Genomic DNA, 26,807 nt, shown 5'->3' on the forward strand with positions numbered 1-26,807 from the left:
CATCTCGTCCCCATAAATTTACGGGAAGATGATCCAATACATATGGCTGTATAGTTCCTTCACATCCTTCAGGATCCTTCCAATCTAAGACCATTGCACTTCTATGGGGATTAGTTGCCACTCCTAGGCCTCGAAGCGTTTGAGTGGCTTGTTGTAATGGCCAATGTTTTGGCCATTCTTGACGAGATATGATGCTAAGGTCTGCACTTGTATCCAGTAGCCCATTAAATTCATGTCCTTGAATATTTAGTTTTAGCATTGGGCGAGAATCTAAATTCAAAGACAGCATAGCCCAATCTACACCTGTGGAGCCTAAACCCCTGGAACCTCTTTCCATAGTACTACTGGAAAATTTATCATGTAGGCTGGATATTATTAATAACTGTGCTATTCTATCTCCTGGTGAAATTACTGATATACCCTTTGGAGAACTAGCTATAATTTTTATTTCACCTTCATAATCGGGATCAATTACCCCGGAACTTATCATAAGTCCTTTTAGCGTAGAAGAACTGCGTCCTAACAATAAGCCTACTGTTCCTTGGGGAAGAGGTCCCTTTACTCCTGTGGGAATGATTTGAACTCCCATCTCTGGAGTTAGTACTGCTCTGGCGGAGGCGCAGATGTCCAACCCTGCACTCCCTCTGGTTCGTCTGATGAGAGATCTGATGGATAATGTGTCCTGGGTACTACCCTGATGGGGTTGCTGGGTTCCTCCATGGTTTTTCTGGGTTCCTCCAGTGCCCCGTACATTTGTGGTCGTGGGCCCCGGAGCATTGGGTCCCCCTGTCCGTTTTTTGGCAATGGAGCCTGATGCCTTTCTCCACGATATCGTGGGTAACCACCTGGTCCTTGTCCATTTTTTGATAATGGAGTACGCTCTATGGTGGTTTGAGAACGGCATTCATTAGCCCAGTGTCTCCCTCTACGGCATCGTGGGCAAATATCCGGTGTTCTATTCCTTTGATACCTAACTTTGTTAAACCTTCCTCCTATGGGGCAACTCCTTTTAAAATGTTCTGTTTGTTCACAATTATAGCATGTTTTTGTCCTGGCATCTAAAGCCTGTTGTACTGCAGCCGCAAAGACTTGCCCTTGTTCATTAACATCTCTACATAATTTAATATATGTGTTTAAATCTTCATGTCTCCATGGTCTAATAACCTCTCTGCAGCAACGATTTGCTTGGTCATAAGCCAGTTGTTTTATTAATGGCATTGCTTGTTCTGTGTCACCAAAAATTTTGGTGGCCGTTTGAATAAGCCTATCTACAAAGTCAGCGTAAGGTTCATTAGGTCTCTGTATTACCTTAGATAGCTGACCTTGTAAATCTCCATGTCCTTGTAAAGTCTTCCATGCCCTAACTGCGTCTGCAGCAATCTGTGCATATACAGCAGGATCATATTCAATTTGTTGCTGTTGACCCTCATAAGCTCCTTTTCCTAGCAGCATCTCTAGATTTCTTTGAGGGTAACCAGCTGCTGCATTTCGCCTAGCTGTCTCCCTGCAAAATTCCTCATTGGCAACCTTCCATAACAAATATTGTCCTCCATTTAGCACAGATCTACACATGCTAGCCCAATCTGCTGGAGTCATGTCCAAGTTAGTAATGGATTCGACCATGCTTACAGTGAAAGGTGCATGAGGACCATAGGTTGTTACAGCCTCCTTTAATTGCTTCACTGTTTTGAACTCTAACACACGGTGAATTTGCTGCCCTCCTGCCTGCTCAAGTACAGGGCATGCTAATCTTTGAGGTCCTCTCTCAGGATCCCATCTATCAACTACGGGGGTTGAGGGGGTTGAGGGCCACTCAGCTATCTCCATAGGTGGAGCTGTTGGCTGAATTACGCCCTCTGGTGATAGATCGGTGTTAGTAGCAGCCTCCTGTTGTTGCTTCCCCCCTGATAGCTGTTTCTCCTCTAAGCTTTCTTCCTTTAAATTTTCTTCCTCTGTCTGACTAGCTTGAGAGACCTTCTCTTTTGCTTGATCTAAATTGTCTTTCTCCATGGTTTGAACCTCTAACAATTTATTTAACACTCTTTCAGTTTGTTTTTTACTAATTTCTAATCTGTTACAAAGATAACGCAACCCAAAAAGATAACACAAAACAAAACCGAAACAGAATGAAACAAAAATGGAACAAAAAATCGTTGTATCAATTTTCCTATTTTCTGGACATGTGCATCTGTGGTCTATTTCTATCTCTTCCTCAGGGGCAAACAACTTCAAACCTTGAGCCAACCATTTTTCCCAGTCTGCCTGAGAAAATTCTAGGGATAGGCAGCTTGAAACAAAACCAAAACAAATCAAAGCAAGAACATATTGTTTTTTAAAATGGTCACCCATTCTCTTGCCTTCCCTTAGGGGTAAGCAATTTCACTTACCCCAAAGCTTCAGACGTTCCCCGTACGGGCCACCAAATGCTGCAGTCTGGCTGGGCACAAATCACGAGCCACTGAAGCAAGAACAGACTTTATTTTTTTACTGCAAGAAAAAAACCTCCCACACGCTCCTGGGGAATCCTCCCGAAAAGCCACGAGGCTCCTGCAGGAACTCCCCGCCGGAAATATCTCCCAGGGAAAATCCCTCCTCCTGCACTTCGCCAACCAATGGGAACTCCCGCGGGAACTCCCCGCCGGAAATATCTCCCAGGGAAAATCCCTCCTCCTGCACTTCGCCAACCAATGGGAACTCCCGCGGAATCCCCGTGAGAACTAAAAATAGCACGAGAACTCAAAAATAGCGCTAGAACTCAAAAGCAGCGGCAGAGGCGGATATTAACGCCTTGCCTGTCAATCAATACTGTTGGCAAAATGCCAGGGGCCATATAGACTCGGCTGTGGCTCTCAGCACTTTCTCACTGTTCTGGAGGCTGGAAAGTCCAAGGTCAGGTATAAGGAAGTTAGTCTATCTGGTGAGGGCTGCATTCTTCAGAGGAGAGGAAGGCTGTGTCCTCACATGACAGAAAGTAGAAGATCAAGAAAATGAACTCCTTCTGTCAAACCCCTTTAATCCCATTCAGGAGAGAGAAGCCCTCCTGGCCTGATCACCAAGTAAAGGGCCCGTCTCTTACTGTTTCATTTGCAACACTGAATTTTGGAGGGGACACATTGAAATAATAGCAAGTGCTGTACATTACTTTCATCTTTTTAGACCTTACGTTTTTTGGGGGGTGCAGGATACTAGGGATTGAACTCCGGGGCACTCAAACACTGAGCCACATCCCCAGCACTATTTTTGTATGTTATTTAGAGACAGGGCCTCACTGGGTTGCTTAGTACCTTGTTATTGCTGAGGCTGGCTTTGCACTTGTGATCCTCCTGCCTCAGCCTCCTGAGCCAATGGGATTACAGGTGTGCGCCACTGTACCCAGCTAGCTTTTAGATAAATGGAATTATATGGCATGTAGTGTTTTTGTGTCTGGTTTCTTTCACTCCATATTATGATTAGGAGTTTTGTCCAAGTTGTGTCTAATACTTGCAGTTTATTCATTCCTGTCACTATATATAATATAAATTCTATTGTGTAGATAAAGCACAATTTGCTTTTTCATTCTACTGTCAAGTATTTGAGTAGCTTTTAGTTAGGGCTATTATAAATAATACTACTTATTGTTTGGTGAGCATAGGTGCACATTTCTGTTTCATTTGTACTTACTTAGGAGTGGAATTTCGAGGTTATAGGATAGGCATATGCCCAGCTTTCATAAGTAGGACTGGATCTCTATAGCACCTGTAGCATTTGACACTCCTAGCAGCCATGCATGAAGGTTCCAACAGAAGTGGAGAAACACTTGCATGTTTTGTAATTGTTATGTTTTTAACTTTACTCATGTGTCTATACTTTTAGAATTAAATTACATTCTAGTGGAAGTGGAAGGTTTTCTCATTATGGTTTTATATTGCATTTCCATGAAGGCCAGTGGGGGAGATGGGATTTTCCAAAGGTGGCTGCTGCAACTCACATGCAATTCTACAACTGGCTTTGCCATTAAGAATTAGAATCTAAATTTCCTTCCTTTGAATCTGGGAGGGCATGTGACTCTTCTGACCAATAGAATAGAGTGGAATTGATACTGTGTCCCTTTTGAAACTGGGTCATGGAAGACCAGGTATCTTCTGCCTTATCTATTGCAACATTCATGCTGGAATCCTAAATTGCCATGTGGTAAGTCCTACCACCCTGAGGCTTTGAGGAAGCCATGCCACATGCAGAGGCCATGTGAAAACTCCCAGAGAATGATCTTAGTCTCTGGGTTATCTAGTGCTTCCAGAGTTTTCTAGTCCTTAAGCTGGAAGTTATTTGAATTTTCCTAATTCTCAGAATTAGAGAACAAGTCATTCTCACTGTGTCCACCCTAAAGTCCTTACTATTTTAAGTCACTAAGTATCTGGATAGTTCATTATGCCACAATAGCAAAAGTCTAATACAAAGGACTGGTTTTAGGACATAATGCTAGAATGTTAGATCACGGCAGCCCCATTTAATTCCTTCTTGACTTTTGCATCATCAACATACATTTTAATTCTAGTTAAATTGCAAGACTAATGAAAGTGCCACTCTGCTCTTTGGAGGCTCTTCTCAGATTTTCAGTCTCTTGCTCTGTGTAACCACAGAATTTGGCAAATGTCCTGAGTAGACACCTGGCTATATACTTGAGGTCTCCCAGATTTCTGCCAAAATTTCTTCTAGCTCCACTGCCTCCTTGAAATAAAGCCTGGACTTTTCACCTCCTGCTCTCCCCAGAATTGCTAAACATTTTTGGCATGAAAATGCCTATAGTAGTCAGCTAAAAGTTCTTTCTCTTTTGTGCCTTTGACTTTCTAGATCCTTGTTCATCACACTGTGGTCCCTGGGCCAGATGTCTTATTATTAACCAGGAGCTTGTTAGAAATGCAGAATTTCAGGCCAACTCCAGTCTTCTTGAATCATTATTTTCCATTTATTGTTAAAAACAATAGAAACAAAGTACTGGTTATAGATTAAACAAGACACCTAGGTGCATTATAATCATGGCCACTTATTAAGTGAGGAAATTTACTTATATTATGTTTCATTCTCACAGCAACTCTATTATTTTTGTAAGAGTTGAGAACTGAGGCTTATTCAATGCCTTTCAAAGTCTCACAGAGAGTAAGCAGAAAAGCCAGGATTAAAACTATGCTATATGACTTCAGGTCCGTACAGTCTATGTTCTTTCCTGTTGGGAATAATTTTTTCTTATTCTAAGGAAATTCATTAAAAAAATAAGTAAATAAAAAGGGCCGATTGTGGTGGCGCATGCCTATAATCCCAGCAGCTCTGGTGGCTGAAGCATGAGGATCATGAGTTCAAAGCCAGCCTCAGCAACGGTGAGGTGCTAAACAACTCAGTGAGACCCTGAATTACAAAAAGAGCTGGGGATGTGGCTCAGTGGTTGAGTGCCCCAGAGGTCAATCCCTGGTACCAAAACAAACAAACAAACAAACAAAAAGATTTAAGAAAACATCAGGAAAGCATAAAAAAAAAAAAAAAAGAAAGAAAGAAAAGAAACATGGTGCCATGGTAATCTCAGGGACTGGAAGGCTGAGGAAGGAGGATCACAAGTTTGAGGTCAGGTGAGGCAGACCTGTCCCAAAATAGAAAAATTAACAAGAGGGCTGGGGATGTATCTCAGTGATACAGCACCCCTGGGTTTAATCCTCAGTATTGAGAAAGAGAGAGAGAGAGAGAGAGAGAGAGAGAGAGAGAGAAAGAGAAAGGAAGGAGGAGGGGGAGGGGGAGGGAGAGAGACACAAGTTATATAATTTATTACCATATTAATTTTGATACATATCCTTCCAAATGTGGTGGGGGGTGTTGGGGGAGAATCAACAGTTGAAATGGTTTTGTAACTTGCTTTTGTTTCTTTCTTTTTTTTTAAGTTGTTGATGGACTTTATTTTATTTATTTTTATATGGTGTGCTGAGGATCTGTGACAGTGCCTCACATGCCAGGAGAGGCTCCAACACTGAGCCACACCCCAGCCCTGCTTTTGTTTTTTTCTTAATGAAACATTGTGAGCATTTGGCTAAAGCCCCTGCTCTTTCCACAGGAGGGCACAGCCTCAGGAGGACACATGGTGGGAGTATTTCATTTCATTCCCTTTTGGGAAAAAGATAAAAAATAGACCAGTGTTTTCTTTGTAGAAATTGAAGTCAGACACATGATGAAATATTTAGAAAAAAATATTTGATTACTAACAGCCAGTTTCCCCTACTTGAAGAGTAGGGTTGTAAGTGCAGGGGTCTTTGAATTTGTTGCCTAATTTCAAGTGGTGGAATTAGGGGTGATTTTTGAAATATTGAAAATGTTTTGCTGTGTACTTAAATACTTTAGAAATCAATGAAAATATAAAATCACTACTACCAAGAGGCTTGAAAGTTTTGGTTTAATTTTCAAAATTGCAAAAATGTATGAGTTGGTTGATAATTGAAAAAAAAAAAAAGGGCTGGGGTGTAGTTCAGCGGTAGAGTGCTTGCCTGGCATGTGCAAGGCTCTGGGTTTGATATCCAGCACTGCAAAAATGAGAAAAAGATACTGGGTTAAGTGGTATTTACTTGTCATCCCCGCCCCTCAGGAGCCTGTTGAAGCAGCAAGATCCCTTGACCCCAGGAGTTTGAGGCCAGCCTGGTCACATAGTGGGATCCATACCCAAGAAAAAAGAAGGAGAAGAAGAATGAATGAATTTGAAGAGCTTTATGTACTTCTATTACACAATTTTTATGTACACTGTTTTATATTTATTAGATATATTTTTTCAATTATATATTTCCTGCATTGCCTGATATCACATCCCCTCCAACAGAGAGGAAGAAAGAAGTGTGATGTATATGTAAAGATTTAATTGTTTTAATACATTATTATTGCTTTGGTAAAGTTCTGAGTTCTGTGAGGACCCAAATGACCAAGTTCATGGACAGCCAGGTATCACATTGGGAAACTAGTTTTTAGAAAGTTCAAAAGAAAATGTCCTCATGGCATTCTTTTGAATGAGCCACTTTGATAAAACAAGATATTGTGTGTACATGTTACAAAATTCAGAGTCCATAGGTCATGCTGTGAAGATATGTCTGAGTTCTTTGTCCTAGAGGCAGCTACTATCACAAATTACTTGTATACCTCCAGACATGCTCTGTGTCCATGCAGGCATTGGCCTAACTATTTGGTAGTCTACCATACAGTATTATGCATATTGAATTTTTCATTTAAAATATGTATCTTGAAAATTGTGGCATATCATCATGTTTGGGGCTGAATTGTATAATTTTTTTTAAATCTCCAAGTTATTTCAATGTATGGATTGACCACAACTCATTCCATTAGTCCCCTATTGCTTCCAATATTTTCTTTGTATGTACAAACAATGATATGTACAAATATCCTTCTATATTTGCATGCATGCATGTATACATGCATGTATACATGTACAATAAATCCCTAGTAGTAGGATTGCTTGTTCAAAAGACGAGTGTACCTAAAAGTTTGAAAACTCTGTAGCAATTTCATTTTGCTTTCCTACTCTGAACTTTAAGATGGTATCAAATTTGTTATTTTTTACCAAACTTATAGGTGATAAAATTTTTAATGCAATTTTGATTTGTCTTTGTCTTACAATAAGGAAAGTTGAACATTTTTATATATGTTTAAGAGCCATAGACAAGGCTGGGTTGGAGCAAATCCTATGTAATTCCAGTGACTCTGGAGGCTGAGGCAGGAAGATCACAAATTAGAGGCTAGCCTAAGAAATTTAGTGAGATCCTGTCTTAAAATTAAAAAAATAAGGGGCTGGGGCTGTAGCTCAGTGACAGAGTGCTTGCCTAGCATGTGTAAAGTCCTGAGTTCAATCCTCAGCCCTGCATAAAAATAAATTAATTAGTTAAATAAAGGTATTGTGTCCATCTACAACTAAATTAAAAAAAGAAAATTTAAAAAACCCTAGACTGATGGAAAGTAGATGATAAATATGTATCAAATGCATGAAGGATAAAATAGGAATAAAATATTAAATCAAATTAAATCCAAGACAATTAAGTATTTCTAATTTAATTTATTTTTAAAGTTATGTTGTGGGAATTAAACCCAGGGCCTCATGCATGTTAGTCAAATACTTTACCATTGAGCTCCATCTCCAGCCCAGTGTCTCTAATTTATAAATGATGACATCCATCAGGAACATATAGTAGCCATTAAGCTTTATGTACGTAACAACAGATCTTCAAAATATAAAACAAAAGCTGTTGCAAATACAAGAAAATTTGAAAAATCCACAATATAATATTTTTAGAATACTTGTACCTCTCTAGGAAATTAATCATTTAGACAAAAATAAGTAAAGTTATAAAGGATTTTAAAGCAAAATTGATAAATTAATAAAGAGAGACTACATATTTTTTTAAAATACACATGGACCAGGTACCGTGGTGCACAACTATATTCCAAGCTACCGGGAAGGCTCAGCAGAAAGGTTGGAAGTTCAAGGCCAATCTGGCAATTTCGCAAGAATTTGTCCTAAAATAAAACATAAAATACACATGGAACATTTAGAAAAATAAGCAAGTTCTAGGCCATCAAAAGCATTTCAATAATTCTAAAGAGTAAAACATATGTATTGCCACCATAATGTAATAATAGTATAAATTAATATCAAGAGTGACCCCTTTCAAAACAAATAAAACCCCCCAACTGTTCACATTTAAGTAAAATCACTTTCTATTTTACTCTTAGAGTAAGATGCAAATCACAAACTGAAAATGAATGTAGAAGGAAATGATACATTAAATCTTTTTGCATGCATCCAAATAGTATTTCATGAAAATGTACAGCATAAAATGCATTTGTTAGAAAATAAGAAAACTTTGGGCTGGAGTTGTGGCTCAGCAGTAGATCGCTTGCCTAGCATGTGTGAGGCACTGGGTTTGATTCTCAGCACTGCATATAAACAAATAAATGAATAAAGGTCCATCAATGACTGATAAAAATTTAAAAAAAAAGAAAAGAAGAAAACTTCATTAAGCAGTCAATTCTTTGAAAATATTTTTAAAATGTAAAATACCTGCTGGGTGCAGAGATATATACCTGTAATCCCTGCAGGAGGATTGATTGCAAGTTTGAAGCCAGCCTGAGCAAATTAACAAGACTCTATCTCTAAATAAAAAGGCTGGAGATGTAGCTCAGTAGTAGAGCATTTTCCTAGCATGTGCACGGTTGTGGGTTCAATCCCCACCCCCACCCCACCCCACCCCCCAAAAAAACAAAGAAAGGAAGAAATGAATCCAGACATGGTGTAGGCTGGGTAGGGTAAAGGGAAGACTAATAAAGATAAAAGTAGAAAATGGATTTCAACTGTTGATACTAGAACTAACTTTCTGGGAATAACTTGACAAGCTGAATAAAATATGAAAAACTTTTACTTGAAGACACCAGCATCAGAGAACAAACAAGGTAATGAAGAATTACCAACAATTATCAGAAAAATCCAGAGATAAATCAGGCATCTGGGAGAACTTTTCTATCTGTAGTATTTCCCATTTTCAGAAGAGGAAGCTGAGGGCAAGAACCTCTCAGGTGGGGTGAAGAAAAGCTGGAATCCAGGATCTCTAATATTTGAACTTAGGGTGGGACCCAGAAGGATGAAGGACTGAAGCCTCCCTCAGCTTTTTTAAAGCATCGCAGGCCTGAAACTACACCAAGGGGTCCTGGATTGCAGTACCTTCAGACAACTGTCTGAAGCAGAAGTTAAGTCTTCCCCCAAGGAAAACGAAGTTACCTTAAATCTCAGATAATTTTTACTAGAAACTTGAGATGTGGTGCTGAAGATCTAACCCAGTGCCTGGCACATGTAAGGCAAGCACTCTACCACTGAGCTCCAGCCCCAGCCCCTTGAATTATATTTTTTAGCATACAATCAAAAGTAACCAGGCCTAAAAGAAATATGGTCATGTGAACAAAAATCCCCAGAAACGACGGACAATGCAAATGGTCTTACATGGATTCCAGATATTGGAGTTATTAGTCATAATTCTTAAAACAACTGTGTTTACAAAATTAAAGGAGATATAAAAGAGAAAATTAGGAATCTTGCCCTAAAACTGAGACTATAAAAAAAGACATAAGCTTTAGCAAACTAATCTAAATTGAAAACTGAAAAATACAAAAATGGAAATTAAGAATTCAAAGGATATGTATTTTTAAAAGCTGGGAGAAAGGATTTTGAATGTTTTTGCCATAAAGAAATGATAAATATTTGAGGAGATATGCTACCCTGATTTAAACATTACACAACATATACATGTATCAAGACATCACATGGGACATACGTATAATTTAAAAAAATTTTTCTTAGTTGTTAATGGACTTTATTTATTTATATAAGGTGCTGAGAATTGAACCCAGTGCCTCACAAAAGTTAGGCAAGTGCTCTACCACTGAGCCACAGCCTCTGCCCTAATTTTTATGTTTATTTCTTTACTTATTTTCATTTTGGGACAGGGTCTTGCTAAGTTATCCAGGCCATCCTTGAACTTGCAATCCTCCTGCATCAGACTCCCAGGTAACAAATATATTCTACAGCATCCGGCTAACAGGTACAATTCTTATATTTTTATGCATCAGTTAACAATTAATTAATTTTTAAAAAGAATTAAATGAATATTGTCTCATGCCCCAAATCCCAGCTACCAGGGAATCTGAGGCAGGAAGATCACAAGTTAGAGGCCAGTCTCTGCAACTTATTGAGACCCTGTCTCAAAAATTTTAAAAAATTTTAAAAAGAAAAGAGGGCTGGGATTGTGGCTCAGTGGTAGAGTGCTCACCTAGAACGTATGAGGCCCTGGGTTCAATCCACAGCACCACATAAAAATAAATAAAAGTATTGTATCCAATTACAACTAAAATAAATAAAATAATTTTTTTTTTAAAGAAAGAAAAACGTCTGGGAATATAGCTCAATGGTAAAGTGCCCCTGGGTTCAATCCTCTGTACTGCAATCAATCAATCAATCAAAAAATTAATGAACTAGGGGCTGGGGATGTGGCTCAAGCGGTAGCACGCTCACCTGGCATGCGTGTGGCCCGGGTTCGATCCTCAGCACCACATACAAAGCTGTTGTGTCCGCCGAAAACTAAAAAAATAAATAAATAAATATTAAAAAATTTTTTTAAAAATTAATGAACTAGAAGAGACAAAAGAAGAGAAAAGGGTTGGGGTGCAGCTCGGTGATAGAGTGCATACTTGGCATGTACAAAGCCCTGCATTAGATCTCTAGCACCACACACACATGTACACACACACATAATAATCATGATACATAAAGAAGACACAGACACAGTGAAAAAGCTCTAACACGAGTATAGGTTGAGTCATAGAAGAAGAGAAAGAATAGGAAAAAGCAATGTTTATACAGAAAAAACTCCCGAAGCTGATGAAAGACGGTTAGTCACAAGTTCAAGAAACTTAGCTGCTAGGCAGGCATTTTTAGGTGGAAGCCCAGAAGAAGGCCCTTCAGAGAAATTTACAAGGAACCAGCCTAAATTCTAGAGTCCTTTAACTCAACACCACCCCCAAACCTCTCACCCGGGCCATAAGTAACCTGGGAATGGAACCCAGGGCCTTGCTCATGCTCTTGCTCTACCACTGGGTCAAATCCTCACCTTTTTATATTCATTCTTTTTAAGTGACCTAATATGTCTTTGCTCATCATAATACTAAAGTCTCTGCTCAGAGGTGTGACTAGGGGTGGGGGGTTGCACTTTTTTTTTTTTTTTGGCAGTACTGGGGATTAAATCTAAGGATGCTCTATGTCTGAGTTACATCCCCCTCTTTTCTTTTCTTCCCTCCCCCTCCTTCCCTCCCTCTCTCCTTCTCTCTTCCTTCCTTCCCTCCCTCCCTCCCTCCCTCCCTCCCTTCCTTCCTTCCTTCCTTCCTTCCTTCCTTCCTTCTGAAGTGGTCTCACTACATTGGCAAGCTGGCCTCCAATTTGCAATCCTCCTGCCTAAGTCTCCCAAGTTGCCAAATTGCAGAGTTCCTGACTACAGCATGTACCACCGTACTCCCCCCTTTCTTTTTTGTATTAGAGATTGAACCCAGGGGTACCTAACCACTGGGTCAAATCTTAAGCCCTTTTTCTGTTTTTTTATTTTGAGATAGAGTCTTGCTAAATTGCCCAGGCTGGCCTTGAACTTGCAATCCTCCTGCCTCAGCATCCTGAGTCACTGGGATTGCAGGAGGCACCTCCACATCTGGGGGCATGTTTTCTTTTAAATATGTAGTATGATCTCAAATTGAACACGCTAAACAATGTTCCCAACTCTACAAGGGATGATGAATCTTTCCTATATGTGAAAATGTATAATTTTCCCTAGTAAAAAATCCCTTGCTTTCTAAAATTGTTTGGGTAGAACACTGCTTTGAGAGTTGTCTCTAACAATGTCATTACTTGCTGCAAAAAGTCTTTGTTTATCTTTTTTTTTCTCCTGGTTGTGCTTATTGGCTTTGCAACTCACCCTAGGGTGAACTTGGGTTTCAAAACTATTCACCCTAGTATAAACAAAAAGTTTACAACCAGTCACATCAACTGTCAGTCTAATTGTTTGAATTTAAGAGGTCCCTTTTTCCTCTGGCTGGCTATAAACAATTCTTTAGATGTCTTTAGAGCCAGTTTTATTACCCTGCTGCATTCTTCATTCCTGGGCTAAATAACCTTTGATTCTGTGCTTATTTAATATTTATATGAATTGTTTCTTCTTTGCAGTCCTGGGGATTGAACCCAAGAACTTTGCTTAGGCTAGGCAAGTGCTCTACCACTGAGCTACATTCCTAGACCTTTTTATTTTGTATTTGAAGACAAGATCTCCCAAAGTTGTGGAGGCTGACCCGGACCTTGTGATTCTTCTGCCTCAGCCTCCTGTGTAACTGGGATTACAGGAGTGCCTGGCTGAAAACCATACTTTGAATATGCATGAAACAAAGGATTCATTAAACAATACTTTTTCTTCTTACAGTTTTTTTTTTCCTTTTTGGTACTATTTTATTCTTTTCATTTTATTGAAAGTAATCTTTATCACAACCCACTAATGCTGGTCTCAATTTGTAGTTTGAAACATCCTGCTTTAGCGGATGGGCTGGGGAGGTGTGCATTTTAAAACTTCACTAATATTTAATTTCTTTGTTCGTTTTCCCAGCTCCAGGGGTCAGATGACCTTGGCCGCTGGACCTTTTTGGCTTTTTCCTAGCTCAGCGCTCCGATTCCAGGATCTCTGCTGGAGACCAATAGGAAAGGCCAACGGGGCAGCCGAGCCTCGGAGCCGGTTCCAGGTCGGTCCGGGAAGTGCGGACCGCTGGGGCGATGGCGCCGGGCCCGCCGGCGAAGGCGGATCTCACGGGGTGGGGCCTGCGGCTCTTGGAAGTGGAGGGCAGGACTCCCGCCCACGGTTCAGAGCCAGCGAAAAGTTTTCCTCGGGCGTCTGCGGCAGCGTGGGCTAGGGAGGAGGTGGGGGAGGCAGGCAGCGCCGGAGCGCGGTGGGTCCCGCCAAGTCACCTTGTCCCCGGGCCCGGAGCTTCCATCCGGAGAAGGTGGCTGCAGTGTGTTCGCTAGGCTGTCTTTTGCAAGGGTGGGGGCCGCGACAAAAGTGAACAGGAAGGAGCCTGGCCCGCCTTTCCTTGGCCCGCCCCCACCCCCACCCCCGGGTCACCCCTGCCTTTGAATCCGCCCCTCAGTTCAGCCTCCCAGGCTGGCCCGGGTGCCCGGCCTCCTGAGTACCCTCCATGGCTGCGCTGGGCTGCGCGAGGCTGAGGTGGGCGCTGCTGACCACGCAAGCGGCTGGCCGTGGCCTCTGCCCACACGGGGCCAGAGCCAAAGCTGCGATCCCTGCCACCCTCCCGGCGGACGAGGCAGCCGAGGGACCAGGAGCCAGTCCTGGCGATCGGCGGCGGCTGCGAAGCTTGGAAGAGCTCCCAAGGCAAGGGCAGCTGCGCTTTTTTTTCCAGCTGTTCGTGCAAGGCTATGTACTGCGCTTGCATGAGCTCCAGGTAACCAGGTGGGGACAGGAGACCTGAGGGTGGGAGTGGGCAATGGGACCCAGAAGCTGAAGGTGAGGGAGACGTTGGACAAAAGTAAAGGAGACTTAGTTAAGGAAGTTAACTCTGGGCCAAAAGAGGCGCGTCACCAACTGGAAGTTTGTAGGGAAAATGTGCAGATGAGTGGTATGCATAAGAAGGGCATCAGCAAGGAGGAGACTTGGAGGTTAAACTTCAAGTGGATAGGCAAGGTAGCCTGTAATGCCAGCCTGTAATGCCAGCTACTCTGCAGGCTGAAGCAGGAGGATAGCAAGTTCCAGGGCAGCCTCAATCATTGGTGAGAAACTGTCTCAAAATACAAAATAAAAATGTCTGGGGGTGTAGCTCAATGGTAGAGCACTTTCATAGTATGTGTGAATGTTAGGTTCAACCCCTAGTACCCTCCAATAAAAGAAGGGGGACAGAGGTTGGGAGTGGGGAGAGCTGTCTTGAGAAGAGAATGACAGATGGAAGTGTACAAACTGTCAGAGGATGCAGAATCATCTGCAGTGATGTTGGCTGCCACAAACAGTCTTCCAAAAGCAACTAACTTAGGGAGGATCACAGCTGCATCCTCTGCACTTGCCCATGTGGCTGTGTCTCTCTTCAGGTCCCTGTTGGATTCACATTTCTAAGGCTTGGTAAGGTACTGAGAGAGGGTTAAGAAATTACTCCCTGTGGATCTGACTCCTTTAAGCCCAGAAACCAGAGTCCCATGAAGTTCCCCTGGTCAATTCAATCTCTAGAAATATGAAAGGCCCAGTGAATGCCCAAGGCTATGGACTGAGAATTTCTCAGAGGGAGATTGGCTCTAGATGAGCAGCTACCAAAGAAATTCTAGATGGCCTTGGGACAAGGAAGAGGAAGCTGGAGAAACCCCAAGATGTGTGGTCTTTTAAAGGAGAGCCCCCAAAGATCTTGGATCACTCAAACCTGAATTGCCCCATGGAAAATAAATTAGCCCTCCCCATTACAAAGGCTGGTGTAAGTAAAGAGCAGAGTGTTGTACATCTGCAAAACCCAATTGCTCTACTGAGGAAGAGGATGTGTTTCAGTGACATACATGATACAAATCAATTAGAATTGGTTTGGTTACTATTCATACTGGCTTAAAATCTGAAGCACTTTTATATGCTCATAGGATGAAAAACTTCAATAGTTGAATGTCTTTCAAGGGTAATTTCTCTAGAAATTTGTCTTTGTCTTGTGTTGTTGTAACAAAGTATCCAAGTCTGGGTACTTTGTAAAGAAAAGAGGTTTACTGAGCTTGCAGTTTGGGAGGATAAAAGTCCAAGGTCTGCAGCCCCATCTGGTCAGCTCTGGTATCTCTGTGTATGCCACGGCAGATGGCATTACATGACAGGAAGGGTATGCCAGAGAGAGGTCAAAGAGTGAGAGGATGCAAGAGACTAGGAAGGAGCCAGGCTTCCTCTTTCATAAAATCTCGCTTTTGTAGGAACTAATTCCCCCTGTGAGAGCATCCCCCTGTGATAGTCAGGACCCAGACTTCTTCCACTCAGCCCCCCTTCTTAAAGGTCCCACCACCTTTCTGTACTGCTACATTGGGAACCAAGTTTCCGACCCATAAACCTTTGAAGGGACAAAGCACACCCACTACTGGCCCGTGAAGTTCATGTCCTTTGCACAATGCATTCATTCAGGCCAATAGTTCTCGGAATCTTAATTTGTTTTGAGTCAACTCAAAAAAGTCTGAAGTCTCATCTGAGACACAGGCAAACTTCTTCCAGATGTGAACCCATAAAATAAAAAACAAATTTTGTCTTTCTCCGATACAATGGCAGGGCAGGGATAGGATAAACATTTCTATTCTCTGGCCCCCAGCAAGACTGAAACTCTGCAGCACAGACATTAAATCTTAAAAGCTCCCGGTCCTGTGTCCTGTGCACACTGGGGTGGGGAATGGGACTCTTAGGCAGCCCTGCTTCCCCCTCCCCCTTTCCTGCCCCAGACTTCCTGAATTCCAGAGGCTGAGGCCTGAGGACAGCTGGGTTGCAGGCAGGCATTTGTGACCTTCTCAGGTGAGTGCGGCAAGCCACTGGTTGCCCTGGCTGTCTTGGGTCCTGGCGATGGCTTCATCACTTTCGTGGCTCTGTTGAGCATTTTTTTGAGGTACTGGGGATTAAACCTGGGCTGTTCTACCACTGAACTACATCCCTACCCTTTTCCTTTTTGATTTTGAGACAGGGGCTTTGCTAAGTTGCCCGGGGGGGGGGGGGGGCTTGAACTTGCAATCTTCATGTCTTAGCCTCCCAAGTAGCTGGGATTCCCGGTGTGTGCCACCACCCTCAGCTTCTACTGGGCATTTAATGGAGATTCTCTGTGGTGGTCCTGCCCCTGTAGCAAACTTCTGCCTGGCTACCTAGGTTTTTTTTTTTTTTTTTTTTTTTTCTACTCTTGGTGGCAGCTTGTGTGGCCTCACAGCTCTTGCTTTCTGTGTGCCTATAGAATTAGCACCACGTGAACTCTGCCAATGCCTATTGCTTGCATCCTCTGGAGCAGCAGCACAAACTGCACCAGGGCCCATGTGAGCAGCAGTTGCAGTGGGCAAGTGCTGCTCTGGGATAGGAAGAGCAGGGGCCCTGGGTGGCAGTTCCTGAAACCATTCTGTCCTCTGCGTCCTCTGGGACTGTGATGGAAGGGTGTCCTGATGCCCAGCCCCCTTTGTCTAATAATCTCTTTAACAAGTGGTGGCTCACTGCACCCCTATACCCTTTTTTTCTTTTTACCTTTTTTTTTTCTCTTGATATAAGTAGGCTGTGACTTTTTCCAAATTCCCACACTCTCCTTTTCTTCGTATTATCCACCCCTAGGTCATTGCCATTGCTCCTGAATCTTACTGTATATATATTTTAAAGTACCCACACAGCTCCTTCTGTATTTTGCTTAGAAATTTCTTTTGCCAGATACCTATAAAGTCATCACCCTAAATTTGGCCTTTCACAAAGCTGTAGGGCATGGATGCAATTCAGCTAAGTTCCTTGCTACTTAATAACAAGGATGGCCTATTCTCTGATTTCCAATAAGATATATTTTTCCTTTTTATTTGAGACCTTGTCTGCATGTTCTTTACTGTCCTCATTTTTATCATCATTGCAGTCACAACAACTTAGGCAGTCTCTAAGAATATCTAGCTCCTGGGCTGGGATTGTGGCTCAGTGGTAGAGTGCTTGCCAAGCATGTGTGAAGCACCGGGTTCGATCCTCAGCACCACATAAAAACAAATAAATAAAATAAAGGTATTTAATCCATCTACAACTAAAAAATTTTTTTAAAAAAGAATATCTAGGGCCTGGGGATGTGGCTTGGGGCTGGGGATGTGGCTCAATCGGTAGTGCGCTCACCTGGCATGCGTGCGGCCCGGGTTCAATCCTCAGCACCACATACAAAAAAAACAAAGATGTTGTGTCCACTGAGAACTAAAATAAATAAATAAATTCTCTCTCTCTCTCTCCTCTCTCTCTCTCTCCCCCTCTCCTCTCTCTTTAAAAAAAAAAAAAAGAATATCTAGCTCCTTCCAAGTCTCTTTGTTTGCATCCTCACCAGAATTGCCCACAGTGCTTTGTTTAAATAAAAGACCCATTGACTCCAAGCTCTTCCAACCCCTGCTCATTACCTAGTTCAAAAACCACTTTCATGTTCTTAGGTATCATCATAGCAACAATGCTACTCAGTAATAAGTTTCTGTCTTAGTCCATTTTGTGTTGCTGTAATGAAATACCAGAGGCTGGGTAACTTTAAAGAAAAGAGGTTTATTTGGCTTATAATTCTGAAAAATCCAAAGAGTATGAGGTACCGGTGTCTGGTGAGGGTCCTCTTGGCTGTGCCATAACATGGCGGAGAAGTAGGAGAGGAGGTAAGTATGTGTGCAGAGAGAGGTCACATGGCAAGATAAGAAGAAATAGAGCAGGGAGAGGCCAGCTCTGCTCACTGGAACTAAGCTATTTCCATCATGAGGGTGGTTATGACCCAGTCACCTCCCGTGAAGTTTTACTCTTTTTTAAAAAATATTTTTTAATCGTCAATGAGTCTTTTTTTTAAATTTATTTACTTATATGCATTGCTACGGATTGAATCCAGGGCCTCACACATGCCAAGAAAGTGCTCTACTACTGAGCCATAACTCTAGCCCATGAAGTTCTATCCTTAAAGGTCCCACCACTTTTTAATACTATGAGTTTCAGGACCAGGCTTCCAGCACATGAATCTCTGGGGAGCAAGATATAATCGAATCATAGCAAGAGGCATGAAGTCATCAAGCTACAGTTTATTTTTCTGCAGTTCTTTTGGCTCTGCTGTCTTGTAGAAGTTGGTTGACTAGGTTGGCCTGGGTTAATTGCCCATCCTGGAGTCCATCATAATGGCCAGAACAGAGACACATTTTAATTAGCGTAGCCCTATGCAGCTTCACTCCTAAAGCCAGGGTTGAGGCCCCCCACCCAAACTGGGTGGCTCCCACCCAAAAGGGAGAAGAGGAAGGGGTTCAGGGTAGCCAACTTATGAAGTCCTCTGCATCCTTATTTTTTTTTTAAAGCAGAGGTGCTGAGGGCATAGCTCAGCATGTTCCAGGCCTTGGATTTGTTCCCCAACATGGCTGAAAAAAAATCCCCCCAAAACCTCACAAAACAAACACAGACAAACTCTCCACATTATCACACATAAAAATAATACAGTCATCTTCGGGAAGCACTGAAACATTTAAGGGAACTGCCAAACAATGATGTTAACAGTGCCAGAGGGTCAGGGATATAGCTCAGTGGTAGAGTGTTTGCCAAGCATGGGAAGGACCTGGGTTCAATCCCAACACCAAAAAAAAAAAAAAAAAGTAGAAAAAAGAAACATTGACATATGTTAAATCTCTACCAAACTTTTGTCTTTCAAAGATGTTGTTCTGAGAATTGTGAGATTTATCTGCTCTATAGCTCTGATTGTGGGATTGTGGACTACCTGGACTGGACCCTTCTGTGGACCCCAATTGCCTGAGCACATATTTGTCATTTCATGTATCATGTTTCTTGTCATCACCTGTTTACATGGCTTAGAGACTGGGCTGGTAAAGCTCTGGGAGTTGAGCCTACATCTTTTCCACCTCTGTCCCTGCAGCACCAGGCATGGTCTTAGGTTTCAGGAGTAGCAGTGGGCAGTGGACGCTCCTAGTGGTAAACTTCTGTGACACTTGTCTTCCCAGCTCCCTGCTCTGGGTAGTTTGACCTAAGATAGAGTGAAGGAGATACAGGGAAGGAGGAGGGCAGACCGGTTGAGCCTGGCCCTTCAGTTCTTAGTGTTTCTAGTGCAGAAATTAAATTGTCGGGGTGGGGGTTGGGGAGATTGAACCCAGGGGCATTCTACCAGTAAGCTATACTCCAAACCCTTTTCTATTTTTTTTGTTTTGAGTCAGGGTCTCACTAAGTTGCCAGGGCCAGCCTCAAACTTGGCAATCCTCTTGCCTTGGCCTCCCTAATAACTTGCATTATAGGCACATGCCATCACACCTGGCTCAGAAACTAAACTTTGTCAGCACAGTCAGCATGGGCAGATTATTGGGGATTGACTCACATTGACCAAACCCACAGAAATAACTGTGTGGACTGGAGTGCCCCCGTGTTTATTTTGTGAGGCGATCAATCCCCTCAGGGTCATATTACTCTGTCATGCAAACATGCCCTGTTCTGGTTCTGTATTATTGCATAATGAACTATCCCCAAATATAGTGGCTTAAAATAACAAACATTTTGCTGGAGTCATAATCTTGTGGGTCAGAATTTAAGCAGGGTACCATGAAGAGGACTTTTCTCTATTTCATGAGGGAGTCGAGGAGGGGTTCAGTTCAAATGGCTGAAGAATTGCTCAAGTGGAGCCTTATGTCTGGACTTCCAGTCTGACTTTTGGCTGATATGTCACATCTCCTGTGGCTGGAATGACCAGGAAGCCTTCTTCCATGGCATGATTGGTGGCCAGGCTGGTTCAGCCTAGAACAGCTGGGTCTCTGTCTCTCTGCAGGGCTGGCTTGGGCTTCCTCAAAGAATGGAGGTGTTAAGATAGTCTTCTTACATGGTTCTAGCAGTCCTGAGTAAGTGTTTAAGAGACAGAAAGTAGAATTTATCCATTTCTTAAGGCCTGGGCCTGGAAATGGGCACAACAGCATATTCACTATATTTCATTCATCAGAGAAGTTACAGCATCCAAGACTTTAGAGAAGACGTAGACCCTACTTTCTAAGGGAAGAGATGTCCAAGAATCTATAGCCATGTTTAATTCACTACATTGTCCCAAGGATCCAGGTACCTAGGGAGAAAAGTAAATGACTACATTAGTAGACTGCTTGCATGCAAGGACCCAGAACTAAAGGAGTGGAATTGTATGGAAGGAAATTCCACTTAGACCATGGAGAAACCTGGTTGAATGAGCTTCTCAGATGCCCCTCCCTTAGGTGAAGTGGGGCTCTCCCTTGGAGAGTGAGAGGTAAATGCTGCCACAGCCTTGCTGTTTGGCTACCCCTCTTCTGCATTTTGTAACGATCACCTCTCTTCTGTTAACACATTCTCTTTTTATTGATTGAATAGATCTTCTTCCCCGACACTAATGTCACCTTTACACCTACCAGAGCTTATAGGTGTGTTTTTCAGTGTCATTTGGCAGACATGAACAGGTTCTCTATTAGGCTGTGGGAGAATAGAGTCCACTGCCTTTAAGCCTCAGGAATGGGAAATTTGAGGCCAGGTATGAAGGTAAAAAAATGCAGGGCTCATACCAGCTTAACAATTGCACTGCCAGGGTTTTATCTTACAGCACCACTGTGGTCAGTGAGGTACTGAAGAATGTTTAAGGCAGCATTCCATGCGGCTGGGAAAGATTAGAGTGACTTAAATGTTCCATAATAGAAGCCTAATTAAATTATGGCCCATCCACAAGATGGGGTTTTAGGCAACCTCTAAAAAGAATGGGGCAATCCATTGTACAACTCTGAATTGCTTGCTAAGACTCGGGAAGAAGGTAAGGTGCCAAAATATGTAATGTGCCATCATTTGTGGATAAAGAAAGAGTATGAGGCAGATGTGATTATAGATATGTTTGTGTATGCATGAAATACCTCTGGAGGGCTGGGGGTATAGCTCAAGGGTAGAATACTTGCCTAGCATGCACTAGACCCTGCCCTAGGTCCTTGGCACCATGAGAACAACTACTAATGATGACAAAGAAAATCTCTAGAAGAACACACAAGAAATGGACAACAAGGGTTGCCTCTGTATAGGGGTTTTGGACTCTGGACGTGAAAGTCAGGAGGAAGACATCCTTGCCATCATACACCCTTTTACATTTTTTGGATTTTAACTGTGTCCACGTATTTATTACCTTTTGTGATTAAAAACAAAACAAAACAAAAACAATAGCAGCCAGACAAAAATCCCAGTGACTTGAGAGGCTGAGGCAGGAGGATGGCAAGTTTGAGGACAGCCTGAACAACTTAATGAGACACTATCTCAAAATAAAATTTAAAAAGGGCTGGGGATGTAGCTCAGTGGTACAACACCCCTGGGTTCAGTACCCACGAGTGCAAAAGAAAACAAAAAAGCAAAGAAATTGAGAGCAGGAGATAAAACATGGTTGACCATATGTATCTCTGTCCAACATAAGATTTTGGGAATCTTTTGACACCCATTCCCATCCTGTATCTCTGTTGGGCTCTGAGTCTTTACTTTTGAATCCTCTTTTGACCTTTGCCTCTGTTGTTGGTCATCCACTCCTTTTTTGGTATTCTCACTGATCAGCCTGACAGGACTTGCAGACCACGTTGTGTTGTTCTAACCCCCTGAAGTTTCCCTTGGTTGCTGTGGGAGCTGGCCGCAGGGGTGGACAGTGCTTTTGGTTTTCTGAGGGTCTCCCTGAGGGCATCCCAGGTGCAGCTCTTCTTGAATCACTTTGGGATGCTCCCCTACCTTCATCCCATTATATCCCATTGTTTTTCTAGGTCACAAAATCAGGGGAAATTATTATTATTTAAAATATTTTTTTTTAGTTGTAGATGGACACAATATCTTTATTTTTATTTGTTTATTTTTATGTGGTGCTGGGGATTGAACCCAGGGTCTCACACATGCAAGGCAAGTGCTCTACCATTGAGCCCTAGCCCTCAGAGGGAAATTCTTACTGTCCACCTCTCTGGTACACATCTTTATAACTTATGGTAGTTCTGTATTCTTTCAGAGAAACAGAAACTTTTCTGAGTGTTGAAGTAATGACATGCACAAAAATGTCTTTTTATAAGCTTTGTTTATAAAATTAAAAAAAATTATGGCTGGGCTGTGGTAAAGTCCTTGTCTGACATGCAGGAAGCCCTGGGTTCAATCCCCAAACCAAGCAAAAAAAGATCAGAAGTGTGAAATGTCCATCAACAATATGGAAAACTCAAAGCAAAGTTGAGTACAGAATAATATATACAATAGAATACCACTTCTATGATTTATTTTTTGTTTGTTTGTAGTTTGTAGTACTGGGGAAATCGAACCCAGGGGTGTTCTATCACTGAGCTATTCTTCCATCCTTTTTTACTTTATTTGAGATAAAGTCTCACTAAACTGATCATTCTGGCCTTGACCTTGTGATCCTTCTGCCTTACTTATATGAATTATAAACCACACAGAAATTCTATAAGTTATCATTAGATACATACATACATATCCATGTGTATCTACATGTTGATATGTATGTGTGCTTTCTGTGTGTGTGTATAATAAAGTTATATAACCAAATTCAGGGTAGTTGTTACTCTGGGGAGGAAGGGCAAAAGGACTAAGGAAGACTAAAAAGGGGACTTTGTATATTAAATTTTTCATTTAAAAAATATTTGAAGAATATGGGCTGGTGATATAGCTCAGTGGTAGAGCCCTAACCAAAAAAAAAAAAAAAAAGAAAGAAAGAAAGAAAAAAAGTTTCCACCAGATATTATTATATATGTATAAACATCTATGTATAAAGTCTTTTTAAAATGTTTAGTTTCTACTATGTAATACTTAAGTTCAGTAATTCATTTTATAATTTTAAAATAAATACATAAGTATTGAAAAATACTTAAAGCAAATATGATAAATATGAACTTGTCTTAATTTGAGAAAAGTGGCTACATGGGTGTTTTTGACTGAATTTTCAACACTAACATATTCATAATAAAGAATAGTGGGCTGGGGTCCTGGCTCAGTGGTAGAGCACTTGCCTAGCTAGCATGTGTGAGGTACTGGGTTCTATCTTCAGCACCACATAAAAATAAAATAAAGGTATTGTGTCCATTTACAACTAAAATTGAAAAAATAAAAAGAATGTAAGTAATTCCACTCATCATGAGTCCAAATTGCGCCACCAGCTTGCTTTGATCTTGGAGGAGCTCATTGACGGCAAGGTGCAGAGCAAGGAGAAGCTGGGAATGCTGTTAATTATTTGGCACCTCCTGTCACTTGGAGATGTGGATTCCACTTGTGTGAGGGGTTGGGGTTAACTCCTGATGACACTTTGGCAGCACTCAGATGGGCTTTCCCTGCTGTACTCCCCTGCCTGTGACCCAGAATGGGCCTTCTTTCTGTCATCTGTCAGCCATATAGACACTGGTGGCCTGTGCCTGGAGTTAGGTCACTCTTGTTTATCCAACTGCTGGCTGCCAGCTAAAAGCTGATTTGTTGACCCTGGCAGAACAGTGAGTTTGCTCTGGTTGTCAGGGCTATTTCTTGTGCTTTTTGTGTTTAGCTGAGATGAGAGCTTCCCCAAGGAGCCTCTTGCTAAACCAAACAAACCCCCAGTTAGTTTAACAACCAGGAGCAGTCATCAGATTTTTGGTGGGAAGTAGATTTCAGGTAACTTAAATGTTCCTTTTTGTGTTTTGTGGTAACAGATTAAGATAATTACATACTATGCAATTCACTCATTTATAATAATAATTATTATTATTATTTTGTATTTTATTTATTTTTTTAGTTTTATTGATTTTATTTTTTAAATACATGACACATAATGCATTACAATTCTTATTACACATGTAGAGTACAATTTTTCATGTCTTTGTATATAGAGTGTGTTCACGCCAATTCATGCCTTTATACATGTACTTTTTTTTGCATTACAATTCTTTTTTTTTTTTTTTTTTTTTTTTTTTTTTTAAATATTTATTTATTTATTTATTTTTAGTTCTCGGCGGACACAACATCTTTGTTGGTATGTGGTGCTGAGGATCGAACCCGGGCCGCACGCATGCCAGGCGAGCGCGCTACGGCTTGAGCCACATCCCCAGCCCCATTACAATTCTTATTACACATATATACCATAATTTTTCATATCTCTGTATATAAAGTAGGTTGACACCCAACTGGAGTCTTCATACCTGTACTTTGGATAATGATGTCTATCACATTCCACCATTCTTGCTAATCCCCTGCCCCCTCCCTTTTCCCTCCCCCTCTGCCCTATCTAGAATTAATCTATTCCTCCCATGCTCCCCCTCCCTACCCCACTATGAGTCAGCCTCCTTATATCAGAGAAAACATTCGGCATTTGTTTTTTTGGGATTGGCTAACTTCACTTAGCTTTATCTTTTTTAACATCATCCGTTTACCTGCAAATGCCATGATTTTATTCTCTTTTAATGCTGAGTAAAATTCCATTCTGTATATGTACCACATTTTTTCACCTGTTTATAATTAAATGTTTTTTAGAATATTTACACATTTGTGCAACCAACACCCTAGAGAAAAACCTGGTACCCCCTTAGCAATCACCCCTCATTTACTCATCTCTCTCCCAGCCGCTGGTGACCACTAATCTACTTCCAGTCTATGGATTTGCATGTCATGAACATTGCATGGAAATGCAATCTTGCAGCATGTGGCCTTTTATGACAAGCTTCTTTTACTTAATGTTTGCAACAAGCTTTATCCATATTGCAGTATCAATACTACATTTGTTTTTATGGCTGGATAATGTGCCATTGTTTAGCCATTGTCCATTGATAGATATTTGGGTTGTTTCCACTTTTTGGCTCTATCACTTCTTGAGTTCTAAAAGCACACAGAATTCAGAGCTCAGTTGTCTAAATTTGGGGTTTCCCAACACTTTGAAAAGCTGAAAGCTTTTTATTTTTTCTACGTCAAAAAATAAATAAATAAATAAATAAATAAATAAAATTTAAAAAGAGAGTTTGTGCGTATTACGTAAGATTTCAGTTCTACTCCCTGACTTCCAGCCTCTGCACCTCTCCGATTACAACCCTTTGCCTTGGAGGCAGATTAGTGCATTCTGGACACCATCCTTATCATTTAGTTAACAGATTCCAGGGCCTGCTTGGGATTATCTACCCTTCACACATAGGCTAGCCACCATATATCTTTGGGGTCCACTAGTATTATAATTCCTTTTTTTAACTGATGAGAAAATATAGGTAAGCTCATACATAAAAGATATGTCAAAGCCAAGGCCTGAGAGATTCAGCCAGTAAAGATACAAAGAGCCACTCTTAGATTTAGACAGTTTATTACCTACATAGATAGTGAAAAACGAATAAGCCAAAGGGGCCACCCACCTTGTCCCACACACCCCAAATGACAACACCAAAATACAAGGAGACAGATGACTTCAGCATGGATTGTAGGGTGTCCTTGCTGCCATCAAGCCCCTTTCAGGCTGCAGCCAAGAAACTATATGCTCTGCAGCTCTTTTCTGAGGCAGGCGGGGTTGGAAGGCTCATGTCTTGTGGGAACTCACAGGGAGGCAATGAGATGCGGTTTCATGACAGTCTCCCAGGTGAGATGAGGGTTGAGTAGAAGAGGTGGCCTCAAGCAGCTCTTTACAGACCTCCCATCTGTCTTGTTGCAGAGGATCACAGTTCCCCACCCACTCACCACTGGGGATTGAACCTAGGGCCTCGTGCAGGCTAGGTGAATGTTTTACCACTGAGCTATATCTCAGACTTGAGACAGGTTCTTGCTAAGTTGTCCAGCCTGGACTTGAACTTGCTATCCTGCCTCAGCCTCCTGAGTAGCTGGGACTACAGCATGCACCACCGCACCCAGCTTATTCTGTTTGTTTTAGGCAACATTAGATGAAAGTGGGCACGGCCATGACTCCATGCAGGTTGGTCAGGCCTATTTGGAGGACAGACAGCAGCTCAGCACCATTTGGAGTGCAACGAAAGCTGTCATCACCTGCACCTAATCAGCCAGGGGGCAGGAACTGGCTGACAACCTTGGAACAACCTGTGACCAGTGTCCAAAAGAGGCCAACAATAACAGGAGGAGACCAAAGAGACCAAATTTTTTGGGAGGGAGGCACTGGTAATTGAAAGTAACTCACTTTACTTCTGAGCTATAGCTCCAGCCCTTTTTATTTTTTTTATTTTGAAACAGGGTGTTCCTAAGTTACTGTGGCTGGCCTTGAACTTGTGATCCTCCTGCCTCAACCTCCCAAGCTGCTGGGACTATAGAGGTGCCCCACTGCGCCCAGTACTTGTTCTGTCATCTTTTGCAAATGGGACATTTTCTGTGGTCAGTGTCTGTAGGAAGTTTCTATGTATTCTCAGATTCAGATTCTTTGTTTGCCAGCAATCAAGTTGAGAATGGTGCCAGAGTATGTTAGATACCCTGTGGACAAGAGCTGACTGAACTCAAGGGTGCTCTATCACTGAGCTACATCTCCGTCCTTTTTATTTATTTTTAATTTTGAAACAGGATCTTGCT

At 41.8% G+C, this 26,807-nt stretch overlaps 1 protein-coding gene across 3 annotated transcripts in view; it reads left to right on the forward strand.

Moving 5' to 3' along the window:
• Nucleotides 1-13,451: 13,451 nt before the first annotated feature.
• The window catches only part of Cyp27a1 (cytochrome P450 family 27 subfamily A member 1), a 37,090-nt gene continuing 23,734 nt past the window's right edge, over nt 13,452-26,807 (forward strand). The window contains exon 1 of one of the 3 annotated variants that reach the window (XM_026390356.2): nt 13,452-14,049. In XM_026390356.2, the coding sequence (XP_026246141.2) occupies nt 13,786-14,049 (264 nt within the window). In that variant the 5' untranslated portion in view covers nt 13,452-13,785. Of the gene's footprint in view, nt 14,058-16,005; nt 16,116-26,807 lie in introns of those variants that run through there. The other 2 variants (XM_077803619.1, XM_026390357.2) reach the window with 2 other exon arrangements.

This window comes from Urocitellus parryii, chromosome 1 (assembly GCF_045843805.1).
Source record: "Urocitellus parryii isolate mUroPar1 chromosome 1, mUroPar1.hap1, whole genome shotgun sequence".
Classification (NCBI taxonomy): Eukaryota; Metazoa; Chordata; class Mammalia; order Rodentia; family Sciuridae; genus Urocitellus; species Urocitellus parryii.